We start from the raw sequence: 18,554 nt of genomic DNA, 5'->3' as shown, positions 1-18,554 counted from the left end.
GCTTGTGAATTCAAATAAAACTGTTGGACTATAACCTGGTGTTGTAAGACTCCTTACATAGTTAAATATCTTGAGAACACTCATGACCTAAGTTCATGCATGAAAAATGGCTACTTGGGCAAGCAGGGTCTCAAAAAAGCAACCATCATCCCTCGAACTAAGCCCCAACAAGAGTTAGTCCCTTCAGGAGAGGAGAAAAATGGGGAGAAAGACAAAAAGGACAAAAATGATTTTTCACTTTAAGAAACTAGTGAGTGCTGGAGTTTACAATCACTGAGCCTAATAAATCTAAATCAAAACTGTTTCACAATTATTTCTTTCTAAAAGGGAAGAAGGATTTAAATGGGAAAAAAAACTCAAGCCAATATTTAATACTTAGAAACAGTAATATCTGCGATAAGGATCTAAACGACTCTAATGCTTATGAAAAATAAATCTATTGTAGACAGAGAAAAATGAAATAGGTTTCCATACATGTATTGCAATATTTATCTTCAACCAGGTTAAATGACCAAGGCCAGCTCCCTCCATTAGTCAGTGTGTGCAAGCCTCTGTTCAGAGAGGGCCATACATACAGTGAAACCAAAACCTGAATCGTTTTGCCTTTTTTTTTCCCTTTCCCCGACATTACTTCAGCTTAGTTATGACAGGTGCTAGTCAGAAACTGAAGCAACAAATTCTCTGGGACACAAAAATGCCTGTACAAATCTACAGCATATATGAATTAGCTTAATTAATTTTGATGAGTACATGTCAGATGGAGGAGAGGGGAGGAGGAGGAAGGAAAGGGGGGGGGGACGGGGAAGAAAGCTCGCATCTGTAGACTTCCTGCAATGAAGGAGTGTGGTCCTGGCAATGGCTTGAAAGTCTCTGCAGGCGAATGCCTCACATCTCAGCAGACTGACACACAAGTTGGTAATGGGAAACACATGCTGCTTTTGCTTTGCTTCACTACATCCCTGGTATTCAAGCAGACGCTGGTCTTTAGAAAACAAGTAGGCCGAATGAAGGCATGTCATCTATTAGCTGAACTCCACAATAAAATGCACCTGCTGTCAACAGATTAAGCCTTTGGCAGGAAAAAAGGGGCTTATGATGAATACAGGTCCTGGGAATGGTGGTCATTAATTAGAGATCATCATTTTTCCACTGTTCTTGCATTGTGAGGAGACAAATCTACCCACTCCCACCCACACAAACCTTTCTTTTTTTCCCTCAAGTATCCTGCTATTACTTTGCCCTTTACATCTGTCTCCACTTTCTAACTAAATAATATGTAAACAATTGACTTACTCCAAACAAATGCAGTTTAGATTAATTTGCCTTTAATTAGTGTCAAATTGAAGCCTAGACTGGGATTAATCATCATATGTGAACGAGGGTAGGGTTTGGAGAAAGCATCCAGCCCAGTTAGTGCAGGGTGTGCTCTGCATATGTGATGCCCTTTTCATGCTGTGAAGAAAAGAAAGGACGTGCATTTACATAACGCCTTTCACCAACTCAGGACATCGCAAAGCGCTTCGCAGCCAACGAAGTGCCTTTTTGAAGTTTAGCCACTGTTGTAATGTAGGGAAACGTGGCAGCCAATTTGTGCACAGCAAGGTCCCACAAACAACAATGAGATAAATGACCAGATAATCTGTTTTTTTGGGTTAGAGCTCTGGCAGAGTGCAAACGGAGACGGCCGACACGTCCTGCTTTCCCTGCTTGGAATATGCTTGGCCTGTTGGGAGGAAAACACAGGACAGAGGCTCATGCTTTGCACTGCCCCTGCAGATTTTGGGAGTTCACGTACATTCAGGTCCGCCCGCTCAGACTTCGGGCCATTTATGTTGCTGGCGGAGGCGAGGCTGCCATGTTACCTAAGTAAAACCACCTTTATATGGTTTCCCTTGCCAGAGAAGAAGCCATAAGCAGAGCCCCTATTATATCAGAGGCCACGGTGCATGATGGAACGTTCCAGTAGGGGGCTACCATACTTACACAGAGCAGTTTCACTATTTGTTTGGGTCAACTGATCTTGCATGAGTGAAAGAATTCAGAACTGCAAAATCCACTTACAGGTTCTCAACTGAAGGTTTTGGCAAAATATTGGGAGTTTTAAGTAATAATATACAGCACGGGCAGTAAGTTAATGCTAATGCGATTATTCTGGAAAATAAGCAGCAAATTAAACAAGTTATAAAGAAAAGACTGTCCGACAGCTTGCTCATATCATGCTGAAATGCAGCTTTTAAGGTTTAATTTCCTGGGGCTGCCTCTAATTTTTTGATGGCAAGGAGTCAGGGCTGACCACACAGGGTTTAATACCCAGCAGAATGTCAAGAAAATAAAATCCTAGCCTAAGAAATTGGCCAATTTTAATAGCAAAGAAAGTGACTTTGCTCATTAAACTCTCTGCCGCAGTGAATTCCATACAATGTGGAGACTGTAGGGGACGAGGTCAGTCTTTGGGCCTGCAGTGTTCGGATAGAGGTCTGATAGGTTTGATAGGATAAATGTTGAGAAGATGTTTCCACTGGTGCGGCTAACATAAAAGGGAACCCAAAAGTCTTTTATAAACATATAAATAGTGAAAGGGTAGTCAAAGGAAGCCTGGGACAAAAATGGAGATCTTCTTGTAGAGGCAGAGGGCATTAAATTAATACTTCGCATCCGTCTTCACTGAAGACGATGCTGCCATTGTAACAGTAAAGGAGGAGGTAGTGGCGATATTGGATAGAATAAAAATAGATAACGAGGAGGTACTTAAAAGATGGCAGTACTCAAAGTAGAAAAGTCCAGATGGGACCATCCGAGATTACTGAGGGAAGTAAGGGTGGAAATTGCGGAGGCTCTGGCCACAATCTTCCAATCCTCCTTAGATATGGGGATGATGCCGGAGGACTGAAGGATGTAAATGTTGCACCCCTATTCAAAAAAGGGGAGAGGGATAAACCCAACAATTACAGGTCAGTCAGCCTAATGTCGATGGTGGGGAAACTCTTAGAGACAATAATTTGCGACAAAATAAATGGGCTCTTGGAAAAGTATGGGATAATAAATGAAAGTCAGCACGGATTCGTTAAAGGAAATTCGTGTTTGACTAATTTGATTGAGTTGTTTGATGAAGTAATGGAGAGGGTTGATGAGGGTAGTGCGGTTGATGTTGTGTATATGGACTTTCAAAAGGCATTTGATAAAGTACCAAATAATAGACTTGTTAGCAAAATTAAAGCCCTTGGGATTAAAGGGACAGTGGAAGCATGGATACAAAATTGGCTAAGAAACAGAAAGTAGAGAGTAGTGGTGAACGGTTGTTTCTCAGACTGGAGGGAAGTATACAGTGGTGTTCCCCAGGGGTCAGGACCACTGCCCTTTTTGATATATATTAATGACCTGGACTTGGGTGTAGAGGGTATAATTTCAAAGTTTGCAGATGATACCAAACTCAGAAATGTAGTAAACAATGTGGAGGATAGTAACAGACTTCAGGAGGACATAGACAGACTGGTGAAATGGGCAGACACATGGCAGATAAAATTTAACGCAGAGTAGTGTGAAGTGATACATTTTGGTAGGAAGAACGAGGAGAGGCAACATAAATTAAATGGTACAATTTTAAAGGGTGTGCAGGAACAGAGGCACCTGGGGGTGCATCTACACAAGTCTTTGAAGGTGGCAGGACAAGTTGAGAAGGCGTTATAAAAGTATATGGGATCCTGGGCTTTAAAAATAGAGGCATAGAATACAAGAGCAAGGAAGCTATGTTAAACCTTCATAAAACACTAGTTCGGCCTCAGCTAGAATATTGTGTTCAATTCTGGCACCACATTTTAGGAAAGATGTCAAAGCCTGAGAAAGGGTGCAGAAGTGATTGGCTAGAATGGTGCCAGAGATGAGGGACTTCAGTTATATGGAAAGACTGCAGAAGCTGGGGTTGTTCTCCTTAGAAGAGAGAAGGTTAACGGGAGATTTAATAGAGGTGTTCAAAATTATGAACGGTTTTGACAGAGTAAATAAGAAGAAACTGTTTCCACTGGCAGAAGGGTCGGTAACCAGAGGACACGGATTCAAGGTGATCATCAAAAGAGCCAGAGGCGACATGAGGGAACATTTTTTTAAGCAGCGAGTTGTAATGATCTGGAATGCAATGCCTGAAAGGTTGGTGGAAGCAGATTCAACAGCAACTTTCAAAAGGGAATTGAATAAATACTTGAAGGGAAAAAATTTACAGGGCAATGGGGAAAGAGCGGGGTTATAGGACTAAATGGATAGCGCTTTGAAAGAGCCGACACAGGCACAATGGACCGAATGGCCTCCTCCTGTGCTGTACCTACTATGATACCATGATTGCGCGGGAGTCCAAAATTAGGGGCTATAAATATAAGATAGTCACTATTGAATCCAATAAGTAATTCAGGAGAAACCTTTTCACTCAGATAGTAGTGAGAATGTGGAACTCACTGCCACGTAGAGTGGTAGAGGCGAACAGCATAGGTGCATTTAAGGGGAAGCTCGGTATGTACATGAGGGAGAAAGGAATAGAAGAATATGTTGATTGGGTGAGATGAAGCAAGGTGCGAGGAGGCTCATGTGGAGCGTAAATGCCGGCATAGACCTGTTGGACTGAATAGCCTGCTTCTGTGCTGTAAGTTCGATGTATCTGAGCCTCTTTCGGAGCCTATGTGAAAGGCCCAAAACTGGATTACGGAGAGCACTTCAAATGGAGAAATACATTGGACAGAGGAAGATATTTTCCTCCGTGCATGTCTGGGATAAACATTCCTGTTTTCCTGGTGATTGATAGGTGAGTGGCTGACATCTGGAACAGAAGACTCTGCATTTAAAAGAAATAGTTAAATGAATGCCCAGTACTTGGGTGAGAGGGTTGGGGGGGGTCACATCTGTATTTTCTGATAACGTAGCATTAAATGGATAGCTCTTTCAGATTGCCGGTGGGCTAAATGATCTCTTCCTGTGCTGTGAAATTCTATGATACTTTAATCTCCTTTCCCTGCCAGTATTGGTGTGCTAATCAATCTTGGGGGTGGAGGCAGGGGGAAGGAAAGAAACACAATCTGTGTCCAGTCCCTATTGGTATAGTGGTGTTTGTGGCTGTTCACTGTCAGTTTAGAGGTGAGCGTTTGTCCACATTCCCCTGTGGGTGGGTGTGGGGGGAGGGGTGGGAAGAAGACGACATCTGTTCTCTGGGCCAGTCTCAAGAGGTGTGCACACTAGTTTGTGGAACCAGATGTTTGGTCTTTCCAAATACTGGAATTTCATAGACAAACAGCTCATCCCTACTAATCACTACTCACAGAGTGAAATGAAAGAGAAATCTATTAGAACAAACGGGATTGAAATCAATCCAATTGATGGAGACACTACGAAAGGTAGTGGGGAACTCATGCAAGGTGTCAGCCTTGGCTCACGGTTAGTATTCCTGCCTTTCAAGCAGAAGGTTGTGGATTCTAAGCCCCACTGCAGGACTTGAGCATATCATCTCAGCTGACGCTTCAGTGCAGTACTGAGGCTGTGCTGCACTGTCGGAGGTGCTGTCTTTCAGTTGAGATGTTAAACTGAGGTCCTGTCTGCCCTCTCGGATGGACGTTGCTCTATTCAAAATAGAGTAGGGAAGGTATTTTGGTCAACATTTATTCCTCAACAAACATCATGAAAGAATATTATCTGGTCATTTATCTCATTGCTATTTGTGGGATCTTGCTGTGTGCAGATTGTAATATAGTGTTGCTCTATATTACAACCGTAACTACGCTTCAATACTAATTCAGTGCATGTGAAGTTCTTTGGGACATCCTGAGATCATTTTAGGCGCTATATAAATGCAAGATCTTTCTTCTTCCTTTCATGAGCAATCACACAGAATAAAAAGTGCTTAAATGACACTGCAACAACCAATGTTGATATAATTACAGAAGAGAATATGAAAATAGAGACAGCCATCAAAACATCATTATTACACTTCTTAAAATATTGACAAAACAAGGCTGTCATTTAAATGAGAGCGATGTATTTTATGGCAAGAAACCTTACAATGTCCAAACCCACAGACAGCTGCCACCTCGGAGCCCCCGTGACTGATTTCTAGCTCGTCTCTCAGCTCCGACTTTACTCACATGCACCAGTTGTTCCTGAGTGTCGTACTCTTTGCTGCACCCTTCCCAGTGACACACTGTCTCGTAAATGACCTCCGGCTCCTGTTTGCAATCATCTTTATCCAAATCGTCTTTCACCTCTGGCAGTCCTGTCAGACGATCCTGAGCAATTATATAAATAAAAGAAAGGAAGAGAGGAAATTGAGACATCGTTATGTTAAATTTAACCGCACTTGTAAAAGTTCTGTATTCTTCTAGTTCGCTGATGTTCTGATGAATATAAATGGTTTGAATTAATCTCCTTAGCAGTCTTTTATTCATTCATTGCAGAATGAAACCAAATTAAGAAAAAAAAACATTTTTCAACTTCTTTTGCTAAGTATTTTTTTGCCGATATATTCTTTTGCCCTACTTTTGTTGTACTTGCCCTTCTCCAACTTCTCTTTAGGAACAGGAGTAAGCCATTCAGCCCCTTAAGCCTGTTCCGTGATCTACTCCATGCTGCACACCTTTTCCCATGTGAGCGGGCAGGCAGGTGACTGGTTGCTAGGCAACTGTCCGTCGCCTCTACAGCAGCTACACGAGTGGCCAAAAATAAAGTGCTACCCAATTTCACACCCCCATTCTTCATGTGGATAATGCCTTGACTCAGTGCCTTATCACATTGTCCTCCCCCCGCCCTACCCCGACCCCAGCCAAGATCTGGAATTACCATTCCGAATGAAAATTCCAGATTGGAGCAATAAAGACTAGATCCGCTATCAGTTGAAAGTTAGAAAAGGACTGAAAGGAACAGTTAGGTTTTTAAGATAATCCCACTGTCCCAGCTAATCCAGAACCCTGAAATACTGCAAGCAACTTAATTTAAATTGGGTACACTCGACAATATTAAGCCCCTAAAAAATAACAAGAGTGGGGGCCTGCGGTAGGGTCACCACAGCCCAGACCTCACTTTATAAGGGTATGAAGTGCAATTATGATTAGACCACGGAAATAAGACTTTAACTACTCTCCATCACTGAGGAACAAAAAGCCCTCTGAAAAAAGTCAAAAGCCACATGAACACACACGCAATTTGTTTGCGCTAATGAACACACATTACCGATAAGATATTAATTCCTTTCAGATGCCAATTGTGTGTTTTTTAAAAAATTGTCTCATTAGGGTCTGCCCACGTCGCAGCTGGAGATGCTTTTAGGTCACGCGCTTACTGCTGTTGACGCGCTCTAAAACTTAAAACTCGTGAGATGTGGCTCCTGCCCCGAACGTGCTGACTACAGCATGTTTATCTTTCTCTGATATGCTATCTTCATCAATTTTCCTGGCCCCAGATGATTATAAACATAGCCATCCCCATGCATCATGCCAAAACCTGACTGGGGCTGCCTCTGGACTAAAGCAGAACAAGGAATTAGTCAAAGCCTTCGCTGTCCCACTGACAGCAAGGTATTGTATATTTCATTAAAATGTAGTGCAGGGACACTTCTTGTAGTTTAGAGTTATAATAAAAAATGGTTTAAAAGAAAGGAGATAAATTGCTCTCGCTGCTAATCCTCACATATCAGGATGGAAAGAAGGCCAGGAACTAAAGGCTTCACTGTATCAAATCTTAGTGTCTTTGACCAGTGACAGAGAGATTGCAGTGCGGTACTTTATAACACTGAGGTAATAACCCATTAGTAACTCTCCATTATACAGCACACGGCTCCTGGTGTTGCACTAAGGGAAGAGCCCGAGACTCAGCCTGACATTTGTAACACCAGCCGCTACATTCGTCTTTTCTCACGGAGAATCCTCCGTAACCAGGACAAGGTATTGGTGCAAAATATACCGATACAGGGGCCATTGCTTGGATCTGAGATAACGAGGACTTCTAGCAGAACAGATGTATTAAAGCAAAATAAGACTCGAGGAGCCTGTTCACATACAATGTTGCCTGGGTGTAGCAAACTAGTAATATTTTAATTTTCATATTTAGATGAGATTTTCCTTGAATGTGACTAACTTCCATTGGTAATTTAAAAAAATTTTTACACATACATTAAAATGACACTGTAAAATATTTAACATTTTAATTCCAGACAACATTCTCCTTTTTAATTCAGTAGCGGTGTCTAATTGGTGAGAAGAGATTACTATATTTGCACCAGGACAATTTTCCAGACACTGCGTGGGCTAAAACGTTAGTAATACGTTAACTCTCTGCTCAGAATAAGGGCGGGGGTTGAGGTATAAATAAACAAACGGTGGGGGGGTTAGCACTACCATGTAACGTGATATAAGATCCATGAGCATTTTTCTAACAGAGGACGATGCAGCAATACAATGGCTCATGTGACGGCGCCATTCAAATTGCCACTCGCACATGACTTTAGATGACTTTTTTGTTCTAACTTAAAAATTGCACTGTTAAAGTTAACATCGGCATATCAAATTTACCTCTGATTAGCAGCGTTACACTTTAAATGGGACAAAAAGTATCAGGTAATGAAGGCAGAAAATATAGTATGGTATTAAGGTTACGATAGTGTAGTGGTTACGTTACTAGACTAGTAATCCAAAGGCCTGGATTTATAATCCAGCAGAACATGAGTTCAAATCCCACTGTAGCAGTTTAACAATTTGAATTCAGTTTTAAAAATCTGGAAATAAAAAAGCTGGTATCAATAAAAAAAGTGACCATAAAAACCCAAACTAATTCACTAATGTCCTTACCCAATCTATCTTATATGTGACTCTAGTCCCACACCAATGTGATTGACTCTTAATTGCCCTCTGAAGTGGCTTAGCTGTTCCACCTCCACTTTCTCAAGGATGATTGGGGATGGACAATAAATGCCGGCCTTGCCAGTGATGCCCAAATCCCGAGAATGAATTTTTTAAAAATACACTGAATGGACAAAACCTTTTACCTACCAAATCTACACAGTTTTTTAAAAGTTTTCATCTTAAATGAACCTTATTACCTCGGTTAAGGTTTTACTGTACACTGCAAACATACATCTTATGCAGGTTCTTATTCACTCACCTCGGTGGTGGGAGAGACAGGCCGGGGTCCCTCCACCTCAATTTTAACCTTGGTGCGTTTGTTGATCATTGGATCAACAGTGCTGCTTACAGCTGACTCACCACTCAACTTGCTCTACAGAATAAAAACAGCCCTCATTAAAAATTTCGACCTAACAATGCAAATATATTAATATAACCGAATCTGCTCACTTCAAGATTAACATTTTTGTTTCTACTTAAGATGTCACATCTCCCAAATCAATTTCTTTAGCATTATCCATTCCTTTGTAAGGAACAGATGGGCTCAGAACTAAAATGGATCGTTATTAATTGCAGGGGTGGTGGGGGGGGTTGCTGAGCTGGTGGGAGTGGTTAAGAGGAAGTGAATTGCATATTCAGCAAATTAAGGTAGGTCAGTGCTAGGGGATGGAACACTGTCCCAGTTTTTGCATGCAGTGTGAGGTGCAATGCAGGTTAAAAGTAGAATAAAATACCCTGCATTCTACTCCAGAATCTTACTCTGTCCACAAAGCTTTGAAGAGCACACCTTGCTGCACCAGTGTGACATTTCCATTTTCCACTCTGCCCGACTTCATGGGCTCTCTGAGTGATGTTAACTTAGTGCTAAATAGAGCCAAATTCTGAGGCGCTTTACGCTTTTGTTAGGAACTGGGTTGACACTACTGATGGATAGAGGAGACTTTCATTCAATCAGTCAATAGATTGGAACACATCTCTCCTGATGCAAAAGTACAAAGCCCATGGGATCCAAGGGAAAGTGGCAAACTGGATGCAAAATTGGCTCAGTGGCAGGAAGCAAAGGGTAATGGTCGATGGGTGTTTTTGTGACTAGAAGGCTGTTTCCAGTGGGGTTCCGCAGGGCTCAGTACCAGGTCCCTTGCTTTTTGTGGTATATCTTAATGAGTAGGGGGCATGATTAAGAAGTTTGCAGATGATGCAAAAATTGGTCGTGTGGTTGATAGTGAGGAGGAAAGCTGTAGACTGCAGGAAGATACCAATGGACTAGTCAGGTGGGCAGAAAAGTGGCAAATGAAATTCAATCCGAAGACGTGTGAGGTAATGCATTTGGGGTGGGCAAACAAGGCAAGGGAGTACACAATAAATGGGAGGGTACTGCGAGGTGTAAAGGAAGAGAGGGACCTTGGAGTGCATGTCCACAGATCCCTGAAGGTTGCAGGGTAGATAGATTAGGTGGTTAAAAAGGCATACGGGATACTTTCCTTTATTGGCGGAAGCATAGAATATAAGAACAGGGAGGTTATGCTAGAACTGTATAAAACATTGGTTAGGCCACAGCTTGAGTACTGCGTACATTTCTGGTCACCACATTACAGGAAAGATGCGATTGCACTAGAAAGGGTACAGAAGAGATTTACAAGGATGTTGCCAGGGCTGGAAAATTTTAGTTATGTGAAAAGATTGGATAGGCTGGGGTTGTTTTCTTTGGAACAAAGGAGGCTGAGGGGTAATTTAATTTATGTGTATAGAATTATGAGGGGACTAGATAGAGTGGATAGGGAGGACCTATTTCCCTTAGCAGAGAGGTCAATAACCAGGGGGCATAGATTTAAAGTGATTGGTAGAAGGATTAGAGGGGAGCTGAGGAAAGTTTTTTTCACTCAGAGGGTGGTGGGGGTCTGGAACTCACTGCCTGAAAGGATGGTAGAGGCAGAAACCCTCATCACATTTAAGAAGTACTTGGATATGCACTTGAAGTGCCATTACCTTCAAGGCTGCGGACCAAGTGCTGGAAAGTGGGATTAGGCTGAGTACCTCTTTTTTGACTGGCACTGATACGATGGGCTGAATGGCCTCCTTCTGTGCCGTAAATTTATCTATATTTCTAATGTTCTAACCCACCCCCTCACTTTCACACTCTGTTATTTGAAGGTTGTCCCCACTGCGTAGCACCTCAGGCAATCCTGTCCTTACCTGGGAAGCTTCAGAGGAGGCATTATTGGCCTGAGTAGGTGGCAAAACCGCTGAGGTGCAGGTCATGTGCTGTCGTGGAGCGAACGTTGGTGATGGCTGTATAAGGGGCGGAGTGTGGCCGAATGCAGAGTTGAGGCTGCGTTGCTGGTTCAGTATCTGTTGGTGCATCTGGAAGGTCACTGGGTTGATGGGGTGAGGAAAGCTGAATGCTGGGCTGAAATCAGACAATACCAGAATTTTTCAAAAAATGATTTCAGATTTTTTTGTTTACAAATGTTGGAAAATGCAGCGTTAAATGGTTTCACTGCAGGCAAAATAAAGAATGATACGCTGAAAAAGAATGGGTCAGATCCTGTTTCATGGCATTTCCAAGAGGATGTATCATCTCTCCTTTGCTAAGAGCTGTCCTAAGAATGGTTTACATCAGCATCAAGTAGATTTTATCAGCAATTTTAATTAAATCAGCTGTGGTTCACCAACCAAATGTTTCTTCTTTAAATGGTTTTAGGAAATCTTTTTATCCCTTCAGGAACACAAGTTCCTGCCTCAGATTTTTTGAATCAAAGTACATTCGTTTTTTAAAAAAAATATGGAGTGGGGACTGGAGTTAACCCCTTTAAGTTACAAAAATCTTTGTAGGCCACTCCTTCCTAGCATCCAGCCTAAAAATGGTTGCACTGAATAGCTGAGTGTGTCAGGAACTGCAACCTAATATAATTTAAATGATACTGCTTTGCATGAATAAAACGTAAAAAATGGCACAAGGACGATCCTCTGTCAATGGGTGGGAATGTATCTATAAACTCACAACACTACCTGCTTGACTTATGAGATATTCAATAACATGTATGCTTTATTTTCTCTCCCGTTTTCCATCCATTTCTTCTGTGCCATTCATCCACCTCAGAGAAGTGAGGTATTGTCAATCTCCAAAGCGACACCTGTGCTGCTTTGAGACTGGCCGGTACAGATCACTCTCGCATAACGCAACACAACTGTTCCTCACGGAAAATGCCTTCCTGCCAGTGTTCGGCTGAGATTGGCGCCCCACTTGCATCAGGGGGTTTCGCTCAATGAGTGAAATGAACTGACCCCAGTGCTTATAGCTGGCACATGTTACACAGAGGAGACACACGGTTTCTGTTGCCAATGATCTTGGATCAGTATCAACGCAGTCCGACTGACATTTTTTCTGAATTTGCTTACAGGGATGAAAGCATGATTCTTTGAATTACATTTACTTTTACAATTTGATTTGTTGCAATCTTGTTTTAATTTAACTTTTTCAAGTAGCGGACAGTATATTAACCTAGATATGACCAGCAGCCGTGTTATTGATTGTCTGGTTAAAGTGCTTGTATAAAACTCCTCTCCCTGCGATTTTTTCCAGGAGCATCAGCCAGTTTTAAAAATAAATGGGTTAATACCGCTGTTAAAATAGCAGAGACAGGTATTTAAACATTCATACATAACATGGCCCATTATATCATAAAAATATATTATGGTTACCAAAATGCCCTATATGCCAAACTTAACAGCAAAATGTTGATCTTCAGTAGCTCAATGGCCTGAATCTCTGGGTGTCCCTAATAACTATTACATACCAAGAAAGTTTAGAGCTGTTTGGAAACAACTGCATTATGAACTTACGACCCCTGCTAATCAGCACTTGTTGGTCGGCCGGCCAATATGCCGACTTGAATTAGAGGAGTAACTGCTGACGGACGTGTCTGACTGGGATGCAGACAGCATGACAATCACTCGTCAAGACTTGAAGGCTACGCGCTAATTACCCATACGCGAACCATCCAGCCTCAATTACAATCGATCACCACGCAAAGCCTGGCCTACTTGGATAAATTGAATGATTGCTTAACGCTGAATGCCTCACCTGATCGCACCCGCTGACAGGTGCCCGTATGACCCGCTGGCTGCTGAGCTGCTTCTGGAGTTGTTGATGTAGGCGACTAAAGAGTTGGGTGATGTTCTGATCATAGTCTGGAGATCAATGCTGGCATCGGACAGCGGGGAGATGGACAGGGCCCGCTTTCTGCTCATTCTTGCGGCTGGGCGAGGACTAGAGAACCTCGAGACTGAAAAAATGGAAATTGGACAACTTCGGAAAAGAAAAAACAAAATTGCTTCTGCCGAAGTTTATATTTATTGATTGTAACTTGTTTCATAAATCAAAACTTCTTAAATTTTTTGATGCAATTTAAAGCCTTGGGATACAGAGATTGCACCAGTTCTGTCAAATGCTGTGTTTTCCATCTCACACAGGCTGAGTTTAAAAGAAATGAAACTGTTTAATTTAAGTGAAATGGCACCTCATAAAACCCCCAGCCTTCTTAATCTTCGATAGAGTACACAGTAGTGTCGTTTGTACTTGAGTCATTTTCTTTTGTTCTTTTATGTCCTAGTTATACTGCACTGGGCCTACGTGATCTTGGTGCATTATTAGGAGTGGTATAAGTGAGCAGTTGCAGTTATACGGCCCATTGCGCCACTTTTGAGTGGCCAAGAGCAAAGTTCTGTGATTCATGTATTTAAATGCAGTGACAAGAGTTCTGCTCAGAGTATTGGTAAAATTTCAAGAGCTGATAGGTTGGTCAGGTTTTTTGGTACCATTAGGAAGTTAAAAGCAGCACATTTGACTGCCGAAGGTAAGTTTTAAGTTGACTGCACACTAGCACCAAATACACAGCACCAGTGATGTAAGTTTACTCTATTCAGGTGGTCCCACTACTAATACCAAACTGCTAGTATGTATGAAATTGCTGGCATTACACTGCATGCTTGGCAGCAATATTTGTCTAAAGCAAAATATGCAGGTTAACTGGTGTGTTAAGTAATAGGGCAGAAGATTAAATAAGTACAAGAGCAATTCTTTGTCAGGAAGGGAGTGTGATACATTTACTCAAAGGTATTTTTACCTCAAAAAATTCACTATAAAATCTCAAAACGCTATTACTCTTTGAACCCTTTTGGGAGTCCGTGCAGCTCAATTGTAGCGGTCGTTCCTGTCTCTTTCTGATACACAGGCAATTCACAGAATATCAGAGAGCCCTCAATTTGTAAAGGAAACTTCACTGTTTTCCCCCTTTTTAGTATAATACCTCACTGCCAGACACAGCAGATATATCAGGGATTTAGAATCAGTACTCCAGCTTAATCAGAAAACAGTTGTAACTCTGATTCTTCATTGTTACTGTCTCTGCAACATTTAAAGGGGCACTGTCTTTGTGAAAAATGCACTTGGCAAAGGTTTTATTGTTTGGGTTCGGAGAAGTGCCACCTGCCACCTGTACCACAACAATCTCATGTACAAATATCACGAAGATGCATCCCAAAGCCATCTCAATGACTGCACTGTGCACTCATAAACAAACCAATGTAAAGATTGGGCAAACATTTTCAAGGTAGACAATGCCCAACTAATTCATAGAATCTTACAGCACAGAAGGCCCATCGTGCTTGTGCTGGCTCTTTGAAACAGCTATCCAATTAGTCCCACTCCCCTGCTCTTTCCCCACAGCTCTCCAAATTTTTCCTTTTCAAGTATTTATCCAATTCTCTTTTGAAAGTTACTACTGAATCTGCTTGCACCACTCTTCCAAGCAGTGCATTCCAGATCGTAACAACTCGCTGCGTAAAAGAAAATTCTCCTCATCTCCCTCCTGGTTCTTTTGCTAATCGATAGAAAATTATACTTAAGTACGCAGCAGAACTAAGCTGTTAAGTAACTGAGTGCTAAAATAATCGTGATTGTGGGACGACTGAATTAATGCTGTTTGCAAGTTAAAAGAAAGCAAGAAAATGCGTTAAAAAAAAACACAAGCCATATATTTCCCAAATTTGCATTCCCACAGTCCTCTGTTTTCTGTGGACTCGGAGATGCAAGTTGGATTTGGCAGTCATATTTATCTCTGTTATCCCCTCACCTCAGGGGAGCTGTGTTTATTAATGTGCCACTTCCCATGATAAATTACTAAATAGAAAGAAAAGCCTTGTACTCATTTCTCCCCCCATTTCCCGTGATTTATGTCTATGATGACTGCTCAGACATTGGCCCCCATTAATTTGCAGGCATCGGTGTGACGTCCACTACTAGCTCGAGTTTATTGGTGTGTCTGCTGGTCGGCTGAACAAATGTAAACCTAATCTGTAAAGCTCTGTTGGAGAATGTCATGTTTAGTAGACTGGTCTGGGACCTTTCCAACACATAACGAGTAACAGGCATTTTATTTCTGTCTCTTCTAATTTGGGTCTTTGGGGCCTTTGAAAGTCTACAGCCATTATGCTGCAAAGACTTTAAATACAGAGTCTATTCACAGACTAGGACAAGAAGCTGCAGTTTACGAGAGATTAAAAGGAGAACTGCAATAGCTGGAATTCTGAAATAAGTGCAGAAAATACTGAAAATTCAGAGTGAATCAGTCAGAGAGGAAGTTAGATTAACATCTTGGGTGAGACCGTCTGTTGAAACCAGTATTGTGAGCACTCATGATTTCGTTTCACTATTTATTGATTTTGCCATGTTTTAAAGTATACAATTCACGGGATAGAAGGAAGAGAAAGAGAAAAATAGGGGTGGGGGGGGGCTTAGAAAGTCAGCTGGGCCGATTTTCGGGCCCAGACTTGGCACTGCGTGGGAAACGTTCGCTCGAACTGAGAGGCCCGGGGGCGGCCCGAAATTGGGCCTCGGGCCTCATCTAAATATTCCGGGCGAGCTGCTGGCGACTGACACACCTCCGCAGGCAGCACAGCCTTCAGGGGGCTGGATTTTGAGCTGCTTGACTCGCCAGCAGCAGCTTCAGGTAAGACCTAGGAGGGGGGAGAATATCTGTGGGGAGCAAGCGCGGCCATCAGGAATGCTGTGGATGTGGGAGGAGCAGCTCCCAAGGAAAATCAATACAACCCCTGAAGAGGTGGAAGGCAATGTTAAAGTGCCATTGGGTCCTGAAGACCGCACCAGGACATTGGCCTTCAGCGGGTAAGCGATGGGAGGGAGAGGGGGCCGTTACTAAGCCCTATCCTTCCATTTGTTGCATTTGGGGTCATTTCCATTGCAACCCGAGCCCTACCACCATGGTTCACATAGGGGTCCCTGGGAGTGGCGGGAACAGGGGCAGACAGGAGGGAGATAAACCAGGAACCCGCGACCTGCCCCTTTGCCATTTGCAAGTGGCAGGAGAGGAACGAGCGGCCAGTGATGGTCCCCGAGAGGTGGGGGGAAGGGGACGGGATTGAAATTCACAACCAAGCAGTGAGGTGATGGTAATCTTCACCTCCCAATTCCGTCCCCTTTTCCACTTCTATCTTGCCTGATTTGGTGTGGAATAGTGGGGGGGAATATCCCAAGCAGACTATTTCCAGCAGGAATCACTTGGTAGCAATCAGGTGCGGGAACCCTGGTTGAGTTTCTAGCCTGGGGGGATTCTAAGGCCAACTGTTGTGGCCCAATCATTGCCCAAGTTGAGCTCTGCTGAGCTCATTCAGTACAGACTGGAATTCAAATACAGCTGGAATTTTCTGCTCTCTATGGCTTAATGTTACACTGGGTAGTGCCTTTCTCATAAGGCCAACGGCAGAGGGGCAATTTCAGAAGTATCACCGGAATAACCATGGGACAAGTAAGGTGCCTGAATCTGATGGATTCGGGCAAAACGAGTGAGTCTTTGGTCTCAGTTGGATAAAAGCTTTTATTCACTTTTCTCTGTGACAACACCAGGCAAGTCTCAGCAGAATAGAATTGCAACACTGCCAAAATACTAGATAGGCCCTCTTTAATACCTGTGCTTACAAGCCATTCTCAAGTGATTAGCAGCCTGGCGGAAGGAAGCAGTGGATCTGTTTACACCTTGTTTGATTTAGATCAAATCTAATCCTGATGTGCGGGATTTGGAATTAAGATTCTGCTCAGCTCCCGCAGCTGGTGCAGATGGCAGTGGGCTGCTGGATCTGCTTGAAGAAGTCATAACACGTGTGTTAACATCTGTACTGTCTAAGCCAGGTATGCTCCGATTGTTTTCAGCATGATTTGTGTCTCCATGATCCATCTAACCTGCATTGCTTTTCTTAATCCAGCGTTGGTGGTTTATATTCTGCTCTGCAACTCTTCTCTCCCAATGCTTTAACTCAAACTCAAGGATTATTTCAATTGTATCTGTTTTAGCTTTCTTTGTCCTATATGTGTTTTTTTTTGGGGGGGGGGGGGGGGAGAAAGGAGGGGGAGGGGCACACGTTCTATTTTCTTCTTAAATGCCATTTATCTTTATGGAAATTCTGGATTGCCCTGTGCACTCTAGGTACTGAAAGCATTTCGAGCAGATTGGCTTCGGACAACTTGGCCCGTAACTAGGAAAAGAATCTGCCCGTGTTGATAGAGAAGCTTTGGATGTCACTCAAAAAGCAGTCTGAATGTGGCAAGAAGCCAAAACACACAGATGTGCAAATGCCATGGTAAACTGAAAAATCAGGCACATGTTTACCTACATCATCGACTTTTGCCTGTACTTTGTCAATTTAATAAAACAAAAGTTAGAAAATAATTTACTGCTTTGATAATTTTTTAATTTCAGCTGACAAGATCTGCCTATGATACAACCTTTACTGCTGTTTAAGTAATCACCCTTAAAATACAACATATTGTTCTAATTACAGCTTCTAAACACCAGGACTCTCAAATCTAAGGGTGTAAGGTCAAACATCGTAGGATTGTAACATACATAAAAACAAAGTAGATAAATAAACTGGGAGAGACAGGGTGCTTCTCGCTTGGATGATGTGAATTTGTCATAAGTGGTGATGTGACCAAATAACAAAGTTCCAGATCAGCACTATTTATATGTGACATAAAAATCCACACTTTCATGGTAATTAATAGTATATAAAGAGAGAGGCAGAGAATGACTGTACAGTGGATCCATGAATATGTTTACAAGGTGATAATGTGTTCAAGTGCTTCATAAACCATAAGCACAAAGCTCAAATGGTTGAGAATTATTGTCTACTTTAAATCGCAGCTTTGAAATCTCTATCTGGGATCTTTTAAATGTTTCTAATTGTTCTGGTTTTATGTAGGTGCTTTATTGTGTGTGTGTGTGTGGTGAATTGTACAAGGTTCCACTCCCGATAGGAACATATATCGGAGAATTGAGAATGGAGTTCAGTGGACGATTCATAAGAAATAGGAGCAGGAGTAGGCCATATGGCCCCTCGAGCCTGTTCCGCCATTCAATAAGATCTCGTCTGAACTGCCCGATCCCCATATCACTTGATTCCCTCAGTGACCAAAAATCTATCGATCTCAATCTTGAATACACTCAATGACTGAGCATCCACAGCCCTCTGGGGTAGAGAATTCCAAAGATTCACTACCCTCTGAGTGAAGAAATTTTTCCTCATCTTGGTCTTAAACGGCCGACCTCTTATCTGGAGACTATGACCCCTAGTTCTAGACTCTTCAGCCAGGAGAAACAGTCTCTCAGCATC

At 42.4% G+C, this 18,554-nt stretch overlaps 1 protein-coding gene across 5 annotated transcripts in view; it reads right to left on the bottom strand.

Annotated features, from left to right (window-relative positions):
- gli2a (GLI family zinc finger 2a) overlaps positions 1-18,554 on the bottom strand; it is a 301,684-nt gene that overhangs the window by 33,990 nt on the left and 249,140 nt on the right. For all 5 annotated transcript variants that reach the window (XM_067987118.1, XM_067987117.1, XM_067987120.1 and 2 more), the window contains 4 exons: positions 12,952-13,153; positions 11,061-11,274; positions 9,127-9,240; positions 6,120-6,260 (listed from right to left, as the gene is read on the bottom strand). In XM_067987118.1, coding sequence (XP_067843219.1) covers positions 6,120-6,260; positions 9,127-9,240; positions 11,061-11,274; positions 12,952-13,153 — 671 coding nt within the window. The remainder of the gene's footprint in view (positions 1-6,119; positions 6,261-9,126; positions 9,241-11,060; positions 11,275-12,951; positions 13,154-18,554) is intronic.

This window comes from Heptranchias perlo, chromosome 7 (assembly GCF_035084215.1).
Source record: "Heptranchias perlo isolate sHepPer1 chromosome 7, sHepPer1.hap1, whole genome shotgun sequence".
Classification (NCBI taxonomy): Eukaryota; Metazoa; Chordata; class Chondrichthyes; order Hexanchiformes; family Hexanchidae; genus Heptranchias; species Heptranchias perlo.
This window is presented reverse-complemented; position numbering and strand designations above follow the sequence as displayed.